The sequence below is a fragment of the Myxine glutinosa genome, chromosome 2, assembly GCF_964187855.1.
Source record: "Myxine glutinosa chromosome 2, kmMyxGlut1.1, whole genome shotgun sequence".
Taxonomy (NCBI): domain Eukaryota; kingdom Metazoa; phylum Chordata; class Myxini; order Myxiniformes; family Myxinidae; genus Myxine; species Myxine glutinosa.
In genome coordinates, this window is record NC_136262.1 from 103,296,404 (window position 1) to 103,321,045 (window position 24,642).

Sequence of the window (24,642 nt, forward strand, 5' to 3'; positions counted from 1 at the left end):
TGACTTTATGTAGGCCATCTTATTGGCGATTAAGCCATAGTCATTGTTAAAGAATGTTCATTGTCTAAATCGTGCTTTATTACCTTGTTAACGCATGCCCACACCCTCGATTCTGTTATCAAGAAGAGGTATCTTGAAAGTATATAGTGTTTACGTCGTGGACGCGTTCCTAAAAATTGCAACGTTATTCGGATACAATCTTTGTGTGTATGTGTTTGTGCTATTTTTTATTTTTTAAGAAAGAAGGCGCTTCCAACCAGAAAGTGAAAACTAGATGATACTCCACAAATTTGAGCAAATGGGCAAGAGCAGACCCGATCCGAGGTGACATTTCACCCACTTCACAGCAGGTTTCCTCAGGCCAATAGTCTAACATAAAAATTCCCTTTTTAAGGCCATTTTCTCTGCTGGAGTGGGAGTTAGCCTTGCGGGCCCCATGACAATCATTATGGTTCCCTTTTTGAGGCAATGTTTTTATGGCCGGACGCCCTTCCTGACACCAACCCTTTAGTCGCCTCTTATGACATGTAGGGATACAGTGCACCTATTCTAAACCGGAGCACACACCGGCACATTCAACCATCGACAGGGATTCAAACTCAGAATTCTAGGATCCCAAGCCAGCACCCTAACTGCCAAGCCAACACCAGGCTTTCTCAGGCCAATAGGCTATTGGGGAAAAAAACTTGTCAGGGAAGCATTTGTAGTCACTCTGCCTGAACCTTTCCTCAAATACACTACACCACAGGGTGAAACAAGTGAGCCTGGGAGATAAAGCGACATGGCATTCACCGAGTGCTTGCCATGTTGTCTCTCCACTAGCGGGCAACGTGACGTTGTTGCTTCTACACTACCGGCAGATAGCGCAGTGCTGATTAAAATATTTTGCAAGGTGTATACAGCACTGTACTTAAAATTTTTGCAAGATGGTATATATTGGATGAACGCAACTTAAATTGACTATTGTCCCATAATGTGTGAACGTCGTTCTGTCGATTAACGGTAAATCGGTCGGTGACTTACTGTGGTGTGTTTGCGTATGCGTGTAGGGCGGTAGGCCCAGCAATGCAATGCCTGAGCTCTTGATTCATAGCCCTTGCTTTAATGGATTGGCTCCATGATTTCCAATTGCATGCTGGAGAAAAATAGACCTTTAAGGATGGATTTTTAAAAAAATTTAAAGATCTTAACTTCACAGTGGACTCTGTCAAAATAAACATTGCAATTCCAGTTAGAAGACAACTTTCTCAATATCACCTCATAATCATGCAGAGGTCATTGACCTCTCACCACTATAATCATGATAAACATATGGTATCTTCCACAGTCTACATCATTTAGTACAATGTAAATTCTGTAGGCTAAAACAACACCAGAACTCCCACAGTTAATTTTTTTCATTTGAACATGCATATTATGATGCAGGGTACAGACAAATGTAAATTGGCAATGGTAGAGGTCACTGCCCTTGATATTTAAACAGAGGTCAAACCTCAACTTTTAAAATAATCTGGAGATATCTGCAGGACACAAACAAACGTACACAAGGTGTATAATTTAGGGATTTATTAACAAGTTACTGCGATACATAGTGCTAACACAGCAAATTGTTGTTGTCCTTGGTTATCAAAGGTGAAATCCAAGATCGGTCCACATCTGAAAACAAATTGGAGAGTATTTAAAGATATACTGCAGAAAAGTTGATGCTTTTATCATTGTGTGAACTGCACATCATTTTATTGCTTATCAATCAATACTGCTGCAATGGTAGTTCACAGTTGATGTAGGACTTTTAATTCTAGGAAATCAAAAAGTGCATGGAAGCAAATGAAAGATATTTCTCAAGGTACTCCACTGCTTTTCGTACGCACCTGGCCCATCGATGATGTAGTGCTTTGTTTCCATCTGCGTAATATTTGGGATGGATACGAAGTCTTGTACCCATGATGCACTATGCCTTCAAAAAATTATTAAAGCCCGTCAATGTTGGAGTGATCCAAAGATGAAAATTACAAGTCTCGACTGACAATTTTGATTTTTGGACTTTTCATCCTACCTCCACAAGAGTAGTCACTGCCACATTTGCTGTGAGGATGAGCATTATCATGTTCCGAAATAGCATACCTGGCTACCGTCTGTGTATTTGTCACTTCATTGTGTCATAGAAGGTGAATATCGGAAAGACGAAGGTGATGGCAAGTGGTAAAGCATGTAGTGAGGTGGAAAGAACTGGGAAGTGGCCGTGTGCTGTGTGCAGGAAGGGTGTCGGAGTGAACTCCATTCAATGTACAATGTGCGCTGAGTGGGTTCATCAAAAATGTAGTGGTCTGAGAGGGTCATTTACCAGTGTGGCAGCTACATTCAAATGTAAGGTGTGCACAGAGGGAGCTGCAGATGGAGGAAATGTTGAGTTGGATCTTGGAGACGGCGTGAAGCTGGAAGGTGTGAAAACATTTTTTTACCTCGGAGACATGGTGAATGGAGAAGGTGGATCAGACTCGGCAACGGTTGCTCGAGTGAGATGTGCATGGAAGAAGTTTCGGGAACTGAGTGGCGTGCTGATGAGGAGGGGAGTGTCGCTGAAGCTGAAGGGAAAGGTGTATGCTGCATGTGTGAGAAGTGTTATGATTTATGGGAGCGAGACATGGGTAATGAACGTAGAGCAGTAACGAAGGCTGGAAAGGGTGGAAATGCGAATGGTTCGATGGATGTGCGGAGTATCGTTGAGAGAGAGGAAGACAAATGATGAATTGCGAAAGATGATGGGAATATTGCCTGTGATTGATGCTGTGAAGAGGAACAGGTTGAGATGGTTTGGTCATGTGTTGAGGAAGGATGAAAGTGACTGGTTGAGAAGAGTGATGGAAACTAATGTAGAAGGAAGTAGAGGACGGGGAAGACCGAGAAAGACTTGGCTAAAGATGGTGGAAGAAGAAATGCGGGCAAGGGGGTTAATAAGGAGAGATGCAGAAAATAGGGCAAAATGGAGAAGATTGTCATGGGGACCGCAAGGCTAACCCCCGCTCTAGCAGGGAAAATGGCCTTAAAATGCATGTTGTTGTGTGTTGTATTGTGTCATAGTACAATGATCGTTTTCCCACATTCAAGAAGTTCCACATGAATTAACCTGAAGTCTCAAAAGGCTATTCTCTCTCCAAGAAAACGAAGTTATATTCTACATAAGCTTTCCAGCTGATGACTGAACATTCACTTTTATTAGTTATGGTGGAGACCAATAATGTTTTCCTTCCACAGTGACTTGCATTGACACGAACAGTAAATGAGGGACCCAAGTCTTATCACATGTTGTTTTTCCTAAAGAAATGATCTTCCCTCTGAAAGCATTCTGGCAATAGCCACATTAGTTAGTTGCCTTTTGATCAAAATGGGATCCTTTCCTCCCCGCACCTCCCACCCCAAAACACCCCACTTGCACTCATCATCTTGACTTTCAAAAGAGAATGACCAGGTTTCCACACTTCATGCAAGCACAACAACAAATTGGTGTTCATAGTGCAAATGCCTTTAGCCGTTGATTTAACCTTTAAACTTGTCTTGTGATGGCTGGTCTTGTAATGAATGATCGTTTTAAGGCCATTTTCCCCGCCGGAGCGGGGGTTAGCCTTGCAGGCCCCATGACAATCATGGTTCCCTGTTTGAGGCAATGTTTTTATGGCCGGATGCCCTTCCTGACGCCAACCCTTAGTCGCCTCTTACGATGCGCAGGGATACGGTGTACCTATTCTAAATCGGGGTACTCACCGTGATCATTCATCCCAGCAAGCTGGTACTCAATTTGCCGACCTCGGAAGGATGACAGGCTGAGTCAACCCCCCTGGCGTTAATTCAGCGATCGACCGGGATTCGAACCCAGGATCCAAGCCGGCACCCTAACCGCTAAGCCGACACCAGGCACCAACACCTTGTAACAAAGTATGAATGTGAAAGTAATGTTGGTGAGGATCCACCGGTTTTTGCTCTGATGTAAGACTAATGTGAGAAAAGTCAGCTGCACCTCACTTTCCCCAGCAGTTAACATCCTCGTCAGCTTTAAAATAGATTGGTTTCTGTCCAAATTTGTACTAGGGCTTCTTGAAAAGTAATGCCTCCTATTATTTTTCTCCAAAACAAGTAAAGATATTTTATAGAATCAAAGCAGAGTACGCACGTACTTTTTTCTGCCACTGGGTGCAACCAACACCATTGTGGAGAAGATATTTCTTCCAATGATTGTCAAGGCCACTTTAAAGTGCTGGTTAAGTCACCAGGACACACAGTTCGATCGTGACAGCGTCACAAAACTACTTGAACGTTGATAGAAATGTGTTGACCACAGTGGTGATTATATATTGAGAAATAAATATGTACCGTGGTAGAATAAAGATCGATGTTAGTATCTGTCTTTGTTTCATTCGTACATCTTACCTGTTTTGGAGAAAAAGAATAGGAGGTGAATTAACCTGAAGTTACTGAAGGTAGTTACTTTTCAACCCACCCTCGTACAGTACATTGAAAAATATGGGATTACTTTACTTTTCACTGTCTATACAACTTGCATTAAAGTCGAATCGCTTCATTTCGCAGGAAACCGAGTGGCAGAACAAACTCGAGTCCATGACGGGAGTTGACTGGATTTTGCTGTGTCGATACACTTTATCCATCCTCCTTCCCTGTGAAAGCATTGCGATGGAAACCTACTTCCCCTTTCCTCGAGCCCCACACAGCATTTGAGTGCCGAGTACCACTCCAAAATGTACATTTCTGCAACTTGCCAAAAGGCCTGGATTTTGTCTTGAGCTGTTGGTCTGATATTGGTTGACCACACTTAAATATATCTCCTCGTTTTATTTTTGTGTTGTATACAAAATCTGGAGTTTCTCATTATCTGGATGTAAACTCTGTTATCTGTCTAGCAATTAGTTAAGTACATTGAATTTTTATTATTCTCACAGGTTAAACATTCAATAAATTAAATGATTTTGAATTCACTCTTGGCTGCTTACAGCAAGTTGATGGTTGCGCTGTGTTGTAGCATCTTGCAGTTGCGAAGCCAGCCGTGCTCGTTCTTGCCGCTTCTCCTGCAGGTGCTGCTGTAACGCGATTGCAAAGGGTGGCTGTGAAAATCATTTCGGCAAAATTGGTTAGATTGGTGGAATGTTGTTGTGGTTTAAAAATTAATCGCTGCCTCCCAAACCCAGAACATAGGAATGGTACATTTAGGAAAACTTTAATTCCTTTTACTACAACTGACTTTTTTAAAGGAAAGAGTCTAGTGCAGTAATTGGTTGCGACACTAAAGTGTGACAATTCCGAGGGGAAGGGGCCGTTGGGAGGGGATTAAAAGAAGAGGAAAAAAAAGCCCTGCTAGGTTAAGTGAAGCATGTTGCAAGCAAGTTTCATCAGTGTGAATAAAATGTTAAAATGCAAGTGCAATGAACACAAAAGCAACTAGAGAGTTCATAGAACACCTTACCCTACAGAATATTTAATTGTATAATTCAATAGAAATAAAACAGACTTTAAAGGTCAAAGAAAAAAAAAACCCATGTTTACTGCCATTGATGCAGTGTCTTATACACCATCTTATTTAAAACAATCTCTCCCCTCGGCACATGTGCCGAGCGAACATGTGCTGTTAACATGTGCATCGGCACAGGTTGAATCCAGAGCCAAAGTACCTGCTAAACTGCAGGTTTGTTTTCCGATTCGTGTTCAAAATACAACATTCAATTGAAATTAAGTTGTTCCTCGGTCGTAAACTGACGTTTGTAGACAGACAGTGAGACTGACAAGTGAACCCATTGATTAGCCCAGCTGTTTGCCTCGCATGCGTGGGGTAATTACATTATATAGAGAAAGCAGTTTTAAAGCATAGTGTTGAGGTATCTCAAAAAGTTATGCATATCTAAAAAGGTTAGAGTTAAGGATGGATTGATGAGATGTTGGGAAAGATCCAGATTCGAGAATGCATTGATTTTTCAAAAAGAGATTCTTCACCATTGAGAGAAAAGACCAAAAAATGACCAAATTTGCAGCATGATATTTCAAACAGTTGTGGATGGATCTGGACAGAACTTGGTGGATAATTTGTTTAGGTGACTAGAACAAGTCGATTAGCATCTTGACACCAATATTCAAAGTCTCTATTCCAAAACTACCTATCTTTCTATTTGGGTGACTGTTGCAACTCCAGACATTATATGCCGAAGGAAAATTGTCCTCATAGTTGATCTGCCCTCCAATTCCTTTGTGCCTTTCCCTGGCTATTCTCTTCCGTTTTTGACAGGCCCCAAACCAATCCCAATCAATAATTCTATGCCTCACTGTCTACTGTCTGCATGCTCTCTGGAATGCCTGTGGCTGTGTATACCTCTCCACAACCACCAATAATCTTTGTGTGTACCAACCACAGAATGAATGATAATGACTCTCCATCTCTTTCCTCTAACATGGACCAACTCCACACCATTATCTTTATTTACAGTATCTAAGGCACGAAGTGGAGCACGCACACACACACACACACACACACACACACACACACACACACACACACACCTACCTTGGCGGAGCCGTCATGTTAATTCCCTCCCTCCATCCATCCATGCGCCTCGCCTATCCTGACGGACATTTTTTTTTCTACCTCCTACCATCCTCAATTTCAGTGTTTCATTACTACATATGAACATGGTATTTGGAGCTCTGGGGGCAAATTCCTGCAGCACACATCTAAAACCATCTTCACTTTGAAGATTTGTTCTTGATAAACTTCATTTTATTTTTCAAAAGTATAAAATAAAAACTTTGATAGGTTCTTCATTTTAGCTTTTCATTTATAACCCAGCTTTGGACTGCAAAAAGTCACCTCTTAATTTTGTGTTCAAAGGTAGCTATCACACCTTCACATGCACGAAGACAGTAAAAACATCGGTTTACTTTACAAAGTAAATTACGGGTCTTAATACGTTCACAAGTGATTGCATCTTAACTGTAATCACGAAGGAAGCAAAGCAACATACATTGAATTGGTGTTTAAGTACTTGAGTCATCTCCATTTTTTTGTAAATAGTTTGTCATCTCCAGCACAAAAAGGGACCAAAAGGTAGAAGCATATTGACCGACACAATATGCTGTGTATAAAGTTGTATGTTAAGTGAGAATTGGTCACAATTAACATGCGGTATTATCCAGTAGGGATGGGGGAACCTACGGCACATTTTGATCTGGCCCGCGTGGTGATATTTTGTTTACGTAGCTATGGTCTCGGAAGGGATGGCACGATAACGTGGAGGTACACACACTCCTCTAAACTGTCTAGCTTGAGTTTGAATCCTGACACAGCTATAAACAGTCATCCCAATGTTTTACAGGCAGGGTCCATTTATCAATGTTTATGCTGTCCCTCGGTTAGACGTTAAACTTGGTCTCTTCTGCCAACATTAGTTGGTGGACGTTATATATCCCATGGTGTCCTTAATGAAGAGTAGGCGAAATATCGCCGGAACCCTGACCAAATGGTGAACATCAAATATAAAGTTGACTCGAATGCCATGCCTTTCAGTCAAAGTGAATGATAAGTTACAGTGCCTTCAGAAAGTCTTCACTCACCACCCTTGACTTTTTTTACATTTTGTTACAGCCTGAATATAAAAGACAAGTCAGGAGGCGACGATGGTTCACGAGCAAGCGGTATTCAATGACAAAGGTCAAAACCGACATTGAAAATATATAAATAGGAATGTATTATCTGTTATGAGACAAGTTAGCTACACAATACCGAAAATTCGGTTCGATTCTGACAACTTTGAAAATTTGACCTTTGTGACCTTGAAATGTCAAAACGAAGGTTACTGACCTTGAAATGAAATAGAAAACAAGCATTCTGAGTATTGCGCTGCAATACATGTCCCCTACCAGCAGTCTGTCGTCCGGAAAACTGTAAATTATATAATTACCAACTCACGGTCTGAGGTAACTCGGCTAAAAATTATCCGATTTGCACCAAATAAAGTTCATCAATGGTTGCACAGACCCCTACTTCTCACTAAAAGTGGAAACAGAATGTAAATTGGAGTTAAAACAAGGAATATTAACAGCTTTGACTTGCCGCACTCCAAATTATAGTCCGGAAAACTGTTGGGGAAATTACCAAAGTTCAAAGTGCCATAACTTTGTCAAAAATGATCGAAACGTCGTGAAGTTCAAACTTGATCCGTAACTTATCATGAGGAAACCATGTACCAAGTTTGAAATCATTAGCATTAAGAGTTTAGAAAAAAAGTCTGGAAAGCTGTTCTTTGCGTGACGGACGGACGGACGGACGAACAGACTGACAGACGGAGTGCAAACCTATGGTCCCCTCCGGTGTACACCGGTAGGGGACTAATAATATATAATCAGTTATGAGGTGTTAGCTACACAATACCGAAAATGCGGTTCGATTCCGACAACTTTGAAACTTTGACCTTTGTGACCTTCAAAGGTCGAGGATTCTGAAATTTGTTGGAAAACTTGTATTTCATTATGTATGTGATAATATAAGATCATGTACGACATTTCACCCTATCAGGAAGCGAATAATGTAATAAAAACATCAAAAATCGACTTTTCTAATTTCGTGACCTTGGGGCGAAAACGAAAAATCGAGCTCTGTGGGGATAGACACATAACATTGGCCTAACCAAATATCGAAACCCCTGTCAGATTCCACCAAACCCCTCGGAGAAGATGTAGCTTGAAATTGATTACCCCCTAAAAAGACATCTTTCGGGCGTGGCTCCGCCCACAATGGGTGCAATACGCCCACTCTAGGCAGGACACAACTAGATCATGATATCAACCTCCCACCCAAGTTTCATCAAGATTGGATGATATCATCGGGTAGTTATGCTGCGGACAGACAGACACACACACACACATGACGAATATAGTGGTCACTTGATAACTCGTGAACCAATTACATTGAGAATTTTTGCCACTGATCTACACATACTACTCCATAATGTCAGTGGAATTTTTTTTTGGAGAAATGTTTTACAAAACAGTTAAAAATGAAATACGGAAATATGTAATTTACATAAATATTCAAAACAGAGTCAATACTTCATAGAAGCACCTTTGGCAGTGACCACAGCTTTGAGTCTTTTTGGGTATGTCTGTATCAGCTTTGCACATCTGGATTTGGGAAGTTTCTCAAATTATTCCTTGCAGATTTACTCAAGCTCTGTCAAGTTGGATGGGGAGTGTCGGTGAACAGCAATCTTCAAATCTTTCCACAGAATCTCAATGGGATTCAAGTCTAGGTTTTAGCTAGGTCACTCAAGGATTTTCACGTTCTTGTTCTGAAGCCATTCCAGTGTTGCTTTGGCTGTATGCTTGGGGTCATTGTCCTGTTGGAACGTAAATCTTCACTGCATTCAAAGGTCTTTTGCACTCTGAAAACCGAGATTTTTCTCCCATAAAACCGAGATTTGTGAAGTGCTGTAGAGACTGTTGTCCTTCTGGCAGGTTCTCCCATCTCAGCCAAGGAACTGTGTAGTTCTGTCAGTGGTCATTGGGTTCTTGTTCACCTCCATGACCAAGGTCCTTCTTGCCCGGTTGCTCAGTTTGGTCAGACTGCCAGCTCTAGGAAGAGTCTGGATAGTTCTATATTCTTTCCATTTCCTAATGATGGAGTTCACTGTGCTCTTGGGAACTTTTAACACTATAAATTGTTTTATACCCTCCCCCAGAGATATTCATCCTCACAATTCTATCTCTGAGTTCTACGCATAGTTCTTTGGACTTCAGGTTAGAGTTTCTGCTCTGACATGCACTGTCAACTGTGGGACCTTATATAGAAAGGTGTGTTTCTTTCTAAATCATGTCCAATCAATTGAATTGGCCACAGGTGGACTTCAATCAAGTTGTCGAGACATCTGAAGGATGACAAAAGGAAATTGGATGCACCTGAGCTCAATTTGGAGCGTCACAGCAAAGGGGTTGAATACTTATTGACTCGAGACAGTTCATCTCTACATTTTCAATTAATTTGTAAGTATTTCTAAAAATAAAAAATTCCACTGACGTTATGGGGTATTATGTGTAGTTCAGTGATAAAAAGTTTTTAAAATTAACCCATTTTAAATTCAGACTCCACCAACAAAATGTGAAAAAGACAAGGGGTGTGAATACTATATATTACTTATCTCCATGTCTGTGCTGTTACGACCCTCGGATTAGGAAATGTTCCCCACGTCTGATTATAGCTACAGTATGTAGCTTGTGTGTGTCATTCGTTTAAAGGCGAGCGAGTCAGGTCCGTACAAAAGCACCAGTAAAGGCAACAATTTCTAAACGTTAAACAATTACTGAGCAAAGTGACAGAAGAGACAAATAGGTACATTTCATCAATAACTGGAAAATATCGTTTTGCCAAGACGGTCCAACCTGCATTCAAAAGTAAAAGTGTTTTGGTGATCGTCACAGAAAGGTTCGGTGGAATATATCCAGCCACCCAGTTGTTGAGGACACGTTTACTGTTACGCATTGCGAATGTCGCACTCACCTCACTGGAATAGTTTGCACTTTTGCAAATCGTGTTTTGTTGATCCTTCTCATGCCGTTCGATACATGAGGTTGCCTAAGCAGTTTCATTGGCTCAGTGTTACGATCATCGAAGGGGTCGCCACTCAGGACGCAGGGTACTGACTGAAGAACGGGAATTAGGATTTGTTTTTTTTTCACTGAGGCTGGTGTTGGCTTAGCGGTTAGGGTGCCGGCTTGGGATCCTAGGACCATGGGTTCGAATCCCGGTCGATCGCTGAATTAACGCCAGGGGGGTTGACTCAGCCTGTCATCCTTCCGAGGTCGGCAAATTGAGTACCAGCTTGCTGGGATGAATGACCACGGTGTATACCCCGATTTAGAATAGGTACACCGTATCCCTGCGCATCGTAACAGGCGACCAAGGGTTGGCGTCAGGAAGGGCACCCGGCCATAAAAACATTGCCTCAAACAGAGAACCATGATTGTCATGGGGCCCGCAAGGCTAACCCCTGCTCTAGCAGGGAAAATGGCCTTAAAACGATCATTCATTCATTCATATATACTGAGGCTGCTATTCCTCGTGAAGGACACCGAGGGATCTTTAACATCTGCCAATGACTTGTGCTGGCAGAAAGGACGCCCACTTAACGTCCATCTGTAGGATGGCACACATTGGTGAATCTCCCTGCTTGTGAAATACATGATGACAGTTTATAGCTAGGTCAGGATTCGATCCCAGGCTAGAGAGCTTATTAGAGGTGTGTGTGTGTACCTCAAAACTATCCAGCAGTCCACATACCAAGTGTAGGGAAAATACACTCACAATAGGTTAGGGATATCGGCAGGTTCTTCGGTGTGGTTGATTTTGTGTATTTCTAACCCTAACAACTAACCTGTTAGGTTCTAACCCTAACAACCCACATACAATGGTCTGCCTATCCCAAAAATCAGTGAAGTGAAACACACACCCCTATAAAAAAATTAATAAACCCACTCCCACAATATCCCTAAGTTATTGTGAGTAGTGTACTATTGGATCAGTAAAACTCGTGCTATCATGAACTGTCTTAACAATAATACGAATTGAATAATGTGGTGAGGCAGTTGTTGACCTTTGTGACCTTCAAAGGTCGAGGATTCTGAAATTTGTTGGAAAACTTGTATTTCATTATGTATGTGATAATATAAGATCATGTACGACATTTCACCCTATCAGGAAGCGAATAATGTAATAAAAACATCAAAAATCGACTTTTCTAAATTTCGTGACCTTGGGGCGAAAACGAAAAATCGAGCTCTATGGGGCTAGACACATAACATTGGCCTAACCAAATATCGAAACCCCTGTCAGATTCCACCAAACCCCTCGGAGAAGATGTAGCTTGAAATTGATTACCCCCTAAAAAGACATCTTTCGGGCGTGGCTCCGCCCACAATGGGTGCAATACGCCCACTCTAGGCAGGACACAACTAGATCATGATATCAACTGATATGATATCTCCCATCTCTACTGCCTCTGACATAAATTCTTCCTGGGAATTCTTCCAAAGCAAACTGCTCTCTCTCATGCACAGATTTATCCCATCTCGTCTTCTGTTGTCATACCCTTCCTCCCGTCCATGGTACACGGAATCTTGTGGTGAGGCTATTGCCCAGAAACAACTTGCTTTCGTCTCCTGGAAAGCAAATCCAACGGAAGGCAATCTCAGTGCATTCCACAAAGTCTGCAACAAGTATGTCCACTCAGGAGAGCCAGAAAACAACATCTGTCCAACCTAAAAAAATGAATTTTCAGACTTGTCTCCCTCCTCTAAGACCTGGTGGCACCTTGTTAATCTGTCTCTGGAGTATTCTCCCCTTCCAACCCTTCTTCCCTCTTTTCAAATGCCACCACAGCTGACGCCGCACGTGAGAAGGCTGAATGCTTCAATTCTGTGTTTTCCTTCAAATCTTGTGTCTCCAACCCCTCACTCCCTCCTTCCCATACCCATCCTTTCCCTGCTCCTGGACCATGTCGTTTGCACCTGAGGAGGTTCTTTCAACCCTCAACCCACTCTGCTACTGGACGGGACGGCATCAGCTCACGTGTACTAAAAACCTTCTCTGCTGCTCTTTCACATCCTCCCGCTGCTTTTTTCACCCTGTCATTCGTGCAAGTTCATCTTCCATCTGCTTGGATATCCACCAACATAACTGCACTGCTTAAAGAAGAAGCAAAAACTGTGATCCCCTCAACTACAGATGATCTTCCAATCATCAAGGTCATGGAATCGATCATTGCAGTCGATAAGAAATCTTTCCTTTTCTCCAACGACCTCATCTCAGATCACCAATTTAGTTTCAGACCAGCTCCTTCCACCTTGGGCATGCTGCTTCTACCCGACGATGGATTAAGGCCCTCAATGTCAGACATTGAGATTAGGGCTGTCTCTGGACACGTCTCAAGCTTTTGATACAGTGTAGCATCCCACCTTGCTCTCCAAATGGTCTGCTTAAGAAATCCAAGGCCAACTCCACACATGGCTTACTGACACCTTCACTTTCATAGCCAACGTGCAGATTTCAACAATCCTTTCATCTCCCTGTCAAGGCTGGAGTGCCCCAAGGCAGTGTTCTGGGGCCCAGTCCCATTCCTGATCTTAAAACAATATCTCTGACTCTGCAAAATCCTCTATCTATTTCCTAATGACTCCACCCTCTGCCATGACATCCTTCATCTTTCCGACAGGCTGCAGCCTATTCACTCTCTTCAGACCTTGAAAAAATAAAAATAAAACATTTGGTCAAACAATTGGAATTTGTCTTTAAATCCTGAAAGGACCGTCTGGTAAACACTCCCATTAACTTTTCCAATCCTCTTGAGGAAGTTCAGTGATTCAAACTTTTGAGTCTCATTATCAGCCATGATATTTCTTGGGCAAAGCACATTTCAACATTGGTCTTCAAAGCCAGTCACTGACTGGGCATCCTGCATCGTACAAAGTCTTTCCTTGGCACACCTGAACTCATATCCACCTGCAAAGCCTTCATCTGCAGCTGGGTGCACTACTCTGCTCTCTGGGCTGGCTCTCCTGCCTCACATGTTGCTCAGCCTGACAGCATGGAGACCAATGTCTTCAAAATCACTGGAATCTCTCACGATTATCCCCCCCCCCCCCCCCCCCACCACGCTGTGGAACTTGTGGAACCAACTTCCACATCCTCTTCAATCTCATCCTCTCCTCCTGGTGTTCAAGACAGCTGTTCACCACCATCTCGGATCATCCCATCCAAAACCACGATCTTCTCTAACCTCGTCAACACCCCCCTCCCCCCACCACCACCCCACCCCCTATCCCCACTCCCCACCCCAAATCCCTCTTCCTTCCAATTTTCCAGTTTTCCCTCTTTGGTGTTTCATTCTGTCTCCATTCTGTCTACCCCATGCATGCTTTGCGTCCTGTTTGTCTGTTACATCCTGATCCGGATCAGTTCACTGTAGTAGTTATTTCACGAACCTCGACTACAGTCACGTGAAAAAGTAAGTACACCCCATGTAAAGTTTGGACTTTTTCAACATATTTCAACATACAGCTATTTGATCTTCATTTCAACAATATTGATAGATAAGGTGATATATAATATAACAAATATCATGAAACATTTACATTTTGTAGTCCATTGTATAATTTAAATAACCATAAATGCAAATTTCGCATGTGGAAAAAGTAAGTACACCCCTACATTTTTCACGACTTCAAATACCTAAAAGTAGAATCAGGTGCACCAGCTCAGGTGCAAATGATCAGAACATCGATAGAGAGGATCTTGGAGGAACCTGTCTTATTTAAACCTCAGACATTTAGTTTGGTTTGCTCTTTGTTGTTGAAGTGTGCGGAGTCACTATGCCTCGATCAAAAGAGCTCTCTGAGGCCTTCAGAAAGAAGGTTATAGATGCCTACGAGTCTGGGAAGGGATTTAAAAAGATCTCCAAACAATTTGAAATCAATCATTCGACTGTCCGGAAGATCATCTACAAGTGGATAAGATTCCAAACAACTGCCAACTTGTTCAGGCCAGGCCGCCCCATGCAAGTTCAGCCCGAGAGCAAACCGCAAGATGCTGAAATAAGTCTCTAAGAACCCCAGAATGTCATCACGGGACCTACAGGTATCTCTTGCCACTGTTGATGTCAAAGTGCACGAGTCTACCATGAGAAAGAGGCTGCACAAAGTGATCTACATGGGAGGTGTGCCAGGAGGAAACCTTTGCTGTCCAGAAAGAACATCAGGGCAAGACTAAAGTTTGCCAATGAACACCTCGGCAAAGACCAGCACTTCTGGAACAATGTGCTCTGGACAGATAAGTCCAAGGTGGAGCTATTTGGCTACAGTACCAGAAGACATGTTTGGCAAAAACCAAAGACAGCATTTGACCACAAGAACCTGATACCATCTATAAAGCATGGTGGCGGAAATATGGTTTGGGGCAGCTTTGCAGCATCAGGGCCTGGGCAGCTCACCATCATATAATCCACTATGAATTCTTCATTGTACCAGAGGGTGCTTGAGGATAATGTGAGGCCATCTGTCGGAGAGTTGAAGCTCAACCGAAGGTGAACCTTGCAACATGACAATGACCCTAAACATACCAGTAAATCCACCAAGGAATGGCTGAAAAGAAAGAAATGGAGGGTTCTGGAATGGCCAAGTCAAAGCCCGGATCTAAATCCCATCGAGATGTTGTGGGGGGATTTGAAACGAGCTGTGCATGCAAGAAACCCCTCAAACATCTTAATTTGTTGTTGAATAAATTATTGCAAAGTCAATTTTTCATTGTTTTTTGTTCAATTACAACAACTTTATCTATAGATACTGTTTAAATGAAGATCAAATATTGATATGTCCACATATGTTAAAAAGATTTTTTTTAAACATTTCATGGGGTGTACTTACTTTTTCCACATACGAAATTTGCATTTATGTTTATTTAAATTATACAATGGACTACAAAATGTAAATGTTTCATGATATTTGTTATATTATATCACCTTTATCTATCAATATTGTTGAAATGAAGATCAAATAGCTGTATGTTGAAAAAGTCCAAACTTTACATGGGGTGTACTTCCTTTTTCACGTGACTGTGCGTGTGTGTGTGTGTATGTATATATATATATCAAAATGAAGCAGTAAGGGATTGTCGGGATAAAGCTCAATAAACCAATCTCAGGTAGAGAGAGAAAAATGAACATTTCACATTATTATTACTATTACCACCATACTTTTCCCTCTTGTTGATGTCTTTACATTATTTTTGTTTGTTTTATGCAATAAAATTGTTTGACAAAAATGAATTTAAAATGGTTACCGACATATTGTGACAGCTAAATTGTGTGTGTGTACAGTCTGGATGACCAAGTGGTGAAAAAGGTTAAGCTTTGACTATTCTGCACGATCGATTGTCATTGGACACTGTAAACATTATGAATGGTTTTATTTTCCATGCTGTTAATAAATGATACCTTTTTCCAATGCAACGAGATGTTGGTAACTCTGCCAAAATGAATGAATGGTAATTTTTCTTTTTTTTTCAATCTTTGCATGTTCACTCTGCTTTTATTTTTCGACTCGATCTGGGGATGATTTATTGCAATTTAATAGCTTCACGATGTTGAGGCCTAAAGTGTCGATCCAATATAATTTGCTTTGCTTAAGCTTTGAGGCAACAGCACCAAATCATTGGGCCTCTGCTGCTGCAAACATTACAACTACTACAAAGGCCCCTTGTTGTGGGGTCGACAGGGGAACTTGTTTTTCGCAAACTGGCTGGCCAGGTCTGACGTCCAATTGAAGGTGGCAGGGATTTGTAATTCGGCCATGGTGTTTGCGATAGCTTGCCTACTCTTCGTGCAAGACACCGTGGGATCTAATGCCGGCAGACGGGACGCCTAGTTTAACGTCCATCGAGAGACACATTCATTGATGAATAATTCTGCCTGTGAAACACCGGGATGACAGTTTATAGCTGGGTCGAGATTCGTACGCAGGCACGACGGCTTAGAGACGAGTGAGTGTGGGTACCTCTAGGCCTTCCTGTCAGCCCTAATGCAAATTTATCAATGTTCGTCTTTCATTAATCATCCACTTTCTAAACTCCCCTCTTGCCCCTCCCATCCAAATCCCCCCCCTTGCACCTACACTCCGAGGCTTCCCCCTTGCCCCTCCACTCTTAAACTCCCCCCTTGCCCCTCCACTCCTGAACTCCCCCCTTGCCCTTCCCCTCCTGGACTTCCCCTTTGCCCCTCCCCTCCTAATCCCCCCCCCTTGCCCCTCCACTCCTGATCTCCCCCCTTTCCCCTTCCCTCCAAAACTCCCCCCTTGCCCCTCCCCTCCTAAACTCCCCCCTCACTCCTCCCCTTCAAAACTCCCCCCCAATCCCTCCCATTCAATTCTCCCCCCATACCATTCCTCTCCAATTCTCTCTCCTCCCCCCTCCTCCTCCAGGCTGCCTCCTCCCCACTTGGTCTCCCTTCTGTCTCATACCTCCACCCCCCCCCCAAACCTTCTACTTTCCTCTGCCCCCCCTCAAACAACCCCTCACTGTGCCACATCCCTTCACCATCAAACCTTTCATCCTCCTCATCCTTCCCTTTCTTGGAACTCTTCTGCAACATCTGAAACACTATCAACTGCTCTCCCTACCTCCCCCTCTCATCCTTCATCTTACCCTGCTCCTCCCCTCCCCTGTCCTGTGCCCGATGCTCCCCCTCTCTCTTCATTAACGGTATGGACCTCAAACATCCGGGGCCTTCGCTCAAACCTGACTGATCTCTCCATGCAGGTTGCTTCTGGCAATCCAGACTTGATCTGCTTGGCGGAGACTTTCCTCCTTCAAGATGTCTCTGATTCCTTAATATCTCTTCCTGGTTGCTCCCTCCTCCGGTATGATGGACCTGAGCCTCGGCCTGGTGGTGGGGTGGCTATCTTTGTCAAAAACTCTCTTCCTCACTCTCCTTGCACTGCTCTCTTTCCTCCTCACCCGCAGGAGTACCTCTGGTTGCGGCTTCCTCTCCGCTCCCACCTTTTGTTCATATGTGTTCTGTACCGTCCCCCAAACAGTGATGACTCCATCTACATTTCAATGTCTGACAACATGGACCAACTTCTATCCACTCATCCCAACTCTCTCTTCCTCATATGTGGTGACTTCAACTGTCATCATGCCACCTGGTTGGGTGTGGGTTCCTCTCTCACTAGTCATGGCACCTCAGCGAAGGACTTCTGTGACTCACTGGGATTGACACAATCTGTCAATTTCCCGACCCGGATCTCAGCCAATGGAGTATCTTCTCTTCTAGACTTGGTTATGACAAACTTCCCTGCTAATGTCTGCTGCTCTTCTTCTGCTCCAATCGGTTCTTCTGATCATGTGCTTGTCAGGGTGGGCATCTCTCTGGCCATTCTCGGGGAGCCTCCTCAGCGTCGACGAGTCTGGCATTTCACTCAGGCCGACTGGGACGGTCTTCAAGCAGCCATCAATCGTCTGGATTGGTCTCCCATCTCCACTGCCTCTGACATCGGTTCTTCCTGGGAATTCTTCCAAAGCAAACTGATCTCTCTCATGCACAGATTTATCCCATCTCGCCTTCAATTGTCTTACCCTTCCTCCCGTCCATGGTACACTGTATCTTGTGGTGAGGCAGTTGCCCTGAAACAACTTGCCTTTGCCTCTTGGAAGGCTAATCAAACTGAAGGAAATCTCAGTTCCTTCCACCAAGCTCGGAACAAGTGTGTGTCTACCCTCAGGAGTGCCAGGAAGCACTATCTCTCCTCACTCAAGAATGAACTCTCGGGCCTGTCTCCTTCCTCCGGGTCCTGGTGGCGTCTGGTCAAATCCGTTTCTGGTGTTTGTTCCCCCTCCGTCCCCTCCCTTGCCTCAAATGGCCACACAGTTGACATCGCGCGTGACAAGGCCGAATGCCTCAACTCTGTGTTCGCCTCGAAATCCTTGGTCCCAAACCCATCTCTCTCTGTTCCCACCTTTCCCAGTCGGGCCCGGCTGCTCCTGGACTCTGTGTCCTTCTCTCCTGACAAGGTGGAGGAGTTTTTGTCAAGCCTCGACTCTGATTCTGCAACTGGACCAGACGGCATCAGCCCACGGGTCCTAAAATCCTGCTCTGTCGCTCTGTCTCACCCTCTCTCTGTTCTTTTCACCCTATCTTTTGCTCAAGGTCATCTGCCAGCATCCTGGAAATCAGCTAACATTGCCGCTTTACACAAAAAAGGTGCAAGGACAGATCCTTGCAACTACAGACCAATCAGCCTGCTCCCAATTATCGGCAAGGTCATGGAATCCATCATTGCTTCGGATATGAGGTCTTTCCTCTTCTCCGGTGGCTTGATCTCTGATCATCAATTTGGTTTCAGACCAGGTCACTCTACTCTGGACATGCTGCTTCTGCTGTCTCAACAATGGATGGAGGTCCTCAATGCCAAACATGAAATCAGAGCTGTCTCCCTTGACATATCAAGGGCCTTTGATACGGTCTGGCACCCAGCTCTGCTCACCAAACTCTCCTCCTATGGTATCCATGGAAATCTCCATGCATGGCTTGCGGACTTCCTCTCTGGTCGTAGTCAACGTGTGGCCCTGAATGGATTTCTCTCATCTCCCCTTCCTGTTCAGGCTGGAGTTCCCCAAGGAAGTGTGCTGGGCCCTCTGCTTTTTCTGGTCTTTATCAATGATCTCTCTGACTCTCTGGAAAATCCTCTCTATCTCTTTGCTGATGACTCCACTCTCTGCCGCTCCATTCCTCTTCCCTCGGATCGGCAGTCTGCAGCCTCCTCACTCTCTGAGGACCTGGACAAAATCACGGACTGGTCGGGCAGGTGGAGCATGTCTTTCAATCCTGACGGATCTCACTCTCTTGCTATGTCTCTCCGAGGGGATCGACTGGACAACCCTCCCATCTACTTTCTCAACAATCCTCTCCAAGAAGTTCTGTCACTCAAGCTTTTGGGTCTCACTATCTGCCATGATCTTTCTTGGGAAAACCACATTTCCAAGCTGGCCTCCAAAGCCAGTCGCCGACTGGGCATCCTCCGTCGTGCGAAGTCCTTCCTCGGCACGCCTGAGCTCCTCACCACATACAGGGCTTTCATCCGCAGCTCGGTGGAGTGCTGTTCTCCCCTATGGGCTGGTGCTCCTGCCTCACACCTGGCTCGGCTTCGCGCTGTTGAATCCAGGGCTTTCAAAATCGTTGGAATCTCCCGCGATGAAGCTATCTCTGAGGGCCTTTCACTCGCTCACCGCAGGCAGGTGGGTGGCCTTTCTGTCTTCTACCGACTCCTCTCTGGCCTTGCTCCCCCAGCTCTCTCTGTGCTCTGTCCCCCGGGTATTCCTGCAGGTCGCACAAGATCTGCCAGCAACCCTCTGATGGTTAAACTGCCGAAATCTCGGCTCTCTGCTCACCTTCACTCTTTCATTCCTCTTTTCTCCCGCCTGTGGAACAGACTCCCACACTCCCTTCGATCCCTCTCCTCCCTCCGGGTCTTTGGGACAGCTGTTCACCACCATCTCTTATCTTCCCCCATCCATAATCTTGATCTTTTCTGCCCCCACTGATTCACCCCAGATCCACCTTGTTTGAAGTTCCAACTTCTTTCCTGGAAGTCCTGGCAGTGTCCATATGTTTGTACCTCTCCCACCCCCCCCCCCCCTTCACATGCCTCCCCTCCTTCACATGCCTCCCCCCCCAAAGCCCTCTCCCTCCCACGGATCTCTCGATGTCTCCATGTCTCTCGGTCCCTGCTCTCGGATGTTGTGTTTGTGTCCTTCCCCCTCTCTCCCCATCTTGTCTACCGCTCCCGATGTTATTTGTTTTATGTGTCTGTTTGTCTTTCTGTGTGATTAATGTTCGCTCTTTCACGAGCCTCGATCTTGTATACAAAAAAAAAAAAAAAATAAATAAAAATTACTACAGGAGACATTTTGCCCATCGTTTAGCCATTTTAATTCTCGTCTTTTTACGTGACATGTGCCATTTTTATTGTGAAATTCGCTCCATGAGTACATCCCAAAAATGGGCAGGATTAACCTTTGGTCAAAGCTTTTCCCAATCTAACCAAGATTACAATCTTTACTTTCCCATTTGAGAAAACCCATTGAGAAAATTAAGGATTCAACATGAAACAGCATTCCTAAAATACCAAATCCAATCAACAGTTCGAGGCTGTTGTGGTTTGGGGGTGAAAGGTCATATCCATGTAAAATGCGAAGCAGAACTGCAGGACAGTCCAACACAGAATGTAATCAATGAGACAATCTCACCTGACTGTCAAGAATAATGTCCAGTTGCTGCATCCAGATCTTGTCCTCACAGGTCTCATCCATCTGTCAATGGTATGATGGTAAATTAGTGCACACCTGGGGTAGGGGGGTGTTTTGCATGAAATGCTATTTTGAAGTGATCCAAGGCTCAAGGAGGACCTCAGGCAAGTATAACTACCATGATAACGAGTTGGCATCAGTGTATTTTAAAATAAATTACAAGGCCAACAGACAATGGATAAACGTGCTTCCTTGCATCCGCCAAGAGTTCAGATGAGAACACCTTTCTAGGGTTACCCCCATTTTGGGATGTGATCAATTGCAATAGTGTTGTCAGGTACAACCATTTTGACTCATTTAAAAAGGAATTCAGAAGCCAAACCTGATTTGCATCCATGATTTCAGAGAGTTCGCTTTGGGAGAGGTTGAGGATTGAGGCGGCGACGATTTTCGCCTGGCTTACAGCCACAGATACGTTTGCATCATGCTGTTCCCTTTGTAGCAATGCTGCTCGTACCTCATTCACCTGTTGCTGCAACTCGCTGGCCAGTACCTGCACTCCAGGAGAGGGGAGGATAGTCTGCAAAACCAATGGGCTCTCATGTGCAACAACTGGGGAAAGATCACGAGAAACAAATGAGAACTGGAAATGTGCAAGGCCAGGTGTTCGCTCAAGACCCTGGATTGACATCCCAAAATGGTGTTCAAAGCCACCTGCTGAGAGCAGTGTTGAACATTGGAAGAGAGAAGGAGGAGGAACAAAAATTGTCAGAGTTTGTTATGAGATTCATTCAATAAAAGCGCAATTCAATCATCGGCCTTCGGGCAAGAAGTTAGAATTCTGTCGTGTTTGGTTTGCAAAATGCGATTCCAAATCCATATGTTAACTTAACACCCTTACTAAGGGTAAATTTGAATGGGTAATGTGATATGGTAATGTCAAGGTGGTTACAAGTCTCTCCCAACCTACATGGGACAACTCCACTTGTTAAAGATTCAATCAAAAATTTGACGTCCATCCCATTATCACTGGGGATACACCCACTGCTGGGAATTTGGCTGAGATACTTTCATGGAAACTACACGAGGATGAATGAACATGTGCTACGTTTTGCTTCATGATCACAGCAACACCGATGATACCTTTTTAACCTTGTAAAAGCTTCATCCACTTTACCCTTTACCAAATAAATAAGCAAACCAAGTATCAAAAGCCTGGTGGCAGTAACATGTGGTACACAAGTGGTAACCGCACTAGTCTTCCAGAATTGTCTCAGATTTAATAATGTGAAAATAAAATCCTAGAAGAGGTGTTTTATATGGAACTTTCGGAAGGAAGTGTCTGGATTTCGAAAAAGTAAATAATTTCCTACATTGCATTACAAATACGGAAAGAATGCTCACCCGCACAATGGGTTTGAACTCGGCCACGCAGGCCTGGGCATGCTCCAACTGCACCTGACGTGCATGCAAGGTGTGCTCGCTCTGCCCTGCAAGGGTGTGCAACTCGGTGCGTGCAGCAGCCTGCGATTCCCCGGCTGTGCGCTCGGCTTGTTGCATCCCCCTTTCCAGGGCGTGAACCTGCTGCTCCTGCATGTGGAGACGGGCACACAGTAAACTAAACGCACCACATATGACTTTCGAGGGTTAGTGTCAACCTGAACAGCAAGTCATCCAGGGTGTTTCAAAGGTCTTGGTTCTATTTGAATTGTGTCTCGACTGAACCTTAATTTACGACCAGAAGAGCCAAACAAAAAGATGGACGACCCTTCTGTATTTTCACACTACGTATTCAGCCTTGAAAACTCAGGCTAAAACCGAAATTTATTCCAAACACCTTAATTTATTTCGCTGGTGATTATAAGAAGAAAAGGCTGTCAAAATGATTGGTTGCTGTGGCTTTATTAAACTTCAAATATATATTTTATAATTTGTAGTATCAACATGCATTACCTCCAAGACTGATTTCTTTCCTCCATGTGTTATAATCAAGATGTACCTTTCATGATACAAGATATATCGTTTAGTCTTAAAATATACAGAAAGTTAAAAGTCCTCGAGTGTAATTTAAAGCGGTTACATTACATTGCGGTCAAATGTGGTTACTCGGATTACATACATGAAGTAAAAACCTGCCAAATGCTGATGACGGGCAACCCTTCTGTATTTTTACATTAATCGGCCTTGAAAACTTGGGCCAAAAGTGAAATTACACACAAAAAACCTTCATTTATTACACAAATTGCCCATCCCTTTATTTGGGCAGTGTATAGGCAACAGACCGCTGTCTCGATCGCTCCTGAAAATAATTAAAATAAAAACATTCTCAGATCTGGATCTTCACAAAAATCTAGATCATTTTGTCTGTCACACACCTGACCTCCACTAAATTTCATCTGAATCTGTCCACAACTTTTTGAGATATCCTGTTCACAGGCAGAAAACCAAACAAATAAGAAACAAGTACAGATACATTCAAAGTACACCGCCCCCATGCCAAATAAATAAATATCCAGCAATACCGCCGTGCAGCTCATCGAGACTGTATTGGGTGGGAGAGATGTACAATAATTTATTAATTGCATAATTAAAATCAATAAAAAATAATCAGAAAATATTTTCTTAATCAATATTGGCTAATAGCATACCTAAACCACCAGTGCTTCATCCGAAGCTGTAACTTTTTGAAAATTAATGAAATAAGTCATAATTGAAAAAAAAAAAAGTACAGATACATTCAAAGTACACCGCCCCATGCCAAATAATTAAATATGCTGCAGCGCGGCATTGCCGGGGCGCCTCCGGCGCCCGGCAATACCGCAGTGCAGCTCATTGAGGCTGCATTGGGAGGGAGAGATGTACACTAATTGATTGATTAATTGTATAATTAAAATCAATAAAAGATTATCGCAAAATATTTTCATAATCAATTGGCTAATCGCATAACTAAACCACTAGTGCTTCATCCGAAGATGTATCTTTTAGAAATGTAATTAAATAAGTCATTTATAAAAAATTAAATAATTAATTGATTACTCAATAAATAATTAATCGATTAATCAATAAATAATTAATAGATGAAATGATTAATCAATAAATCAAAAATATCCTTGATAGCCACATCATTTGGTCACTCATGTCCAAATATTAGCTTCCCAGCTCAAAAGGTGCCTGAGATATTGGCCAAATGAGAAAGAAAATAAATAAATGATTAATAATGAAAATAAATAATAATCATAAAAAAATTAAATTATTAATCAATTTGGTCAGAGAACACATAAACTACCACTATTTCATCAGAATCTGTAACTTTAAAAAAAAAAAATTTTTGGCATTAATCCAATAATTAAATAATTAATCGATTACTTGATTAATTAATAAATCAAAAATAGCCTTTGCAGCCAAATCACCTGGTCATTGGCATGTCCAAATAACAGCTTCCTAACTCAAAAGGTGCCTGAGTTAATGGTCAGAAGAGAAAGGAAATTTGATTAATTAAATAAGTACTTAATTAATCACTAATAATTAAATAACTCCTCAATTTATTGATTATTCAAAAAACAAAAAATACCGTTTTTGAGAAAGGACTTGCTCACTACTGTGCCGAAATTTCAGCTTCCTAGCTCAAAGGATGGCTGAGATATCGTCCGGACAAACAAACAAGAAAACAAACAAGAAAAACAAACAAACAAACAAACAACCAGAGTGAAAACTGAGTACTCTCTTTCAGCGTGCGTCACTGCCGAGCCCCCTTCGGTGCCCAGCAATGACGATTTGCAATGCCTGGAGATGGCATAGGAAAG

General features: G+C 43.1%; 2 protein-coding genes across 8 annotated transcripts in view; one reads left to right on the top strand and one right to left on the bottom strand.

Moving 5' to 3' along the window:
* LOC137421496 (uncharacterized) overlaps positions 1–24,642 on the top strand; it is a 115,283-nt gene that overhangs the window by 54,352 nt on the left and 36,289 nt on the right. Inside the window, exon 15 of one of the 4 annotated variants that reach the window (XM_068107613.2) lies at positions 4,585–4,988. The exons of the other annotated variants lie outside the window; for them this stretch is intronic. Within the exon in view, the coding sequence (XP_067963714.1) occupies positions 4,585–4,618 (34 nt within the window). The 3' untranslated portion in view covers positions 4,619–4,988. Of the gene's footprint in view, positions 1–4,584; positions 4,989–24,642 lie in introns of those variants that run through there. 4 annotated transcript variants of the gene reach the window in all.
* The window catches only part of CNTLN (centlein), a 50,158-nt gene continuing 26,602 nt past the window's right edge, over positions 1,087–24,642 (bottom strand). Inside the window, exons 8-13 of one of the 4 annotated variants that reach the window (XR_013622531.1) lie at positions 22,244–22,429; positions 21,222–21,392; positions 20,840–20,902; positions 5,004–5,114; positions 1,872–1,957; positions 1,087–1,656 (exon numbers count right to left, since the gene is read on the bottom strand). Coding sequence is in view for 3 of the 4 variants with exons in the window: in XM_068107620.2 (XP_067963721.2) it covers positions 3,842–3,922; positions 5,004–5,114; positions 20,840–20,902; positions 21,222–21,392; positions 22,244–22,429 (612 nt within the window). In the remaining variant the exon portion in view is untranslated. Of the gene's footprint in view, positions 3,923–5,003; positions 5,115–20,839; positions 20,936–21,221; positions 21,393–22,243; positions 22,430–24,642 lie in introns of those variants that run through there. The other 3 variants (XM_068107620.2, XM_068107621.2, XM_068107622.2) reach the window with 3 other exon arrangements.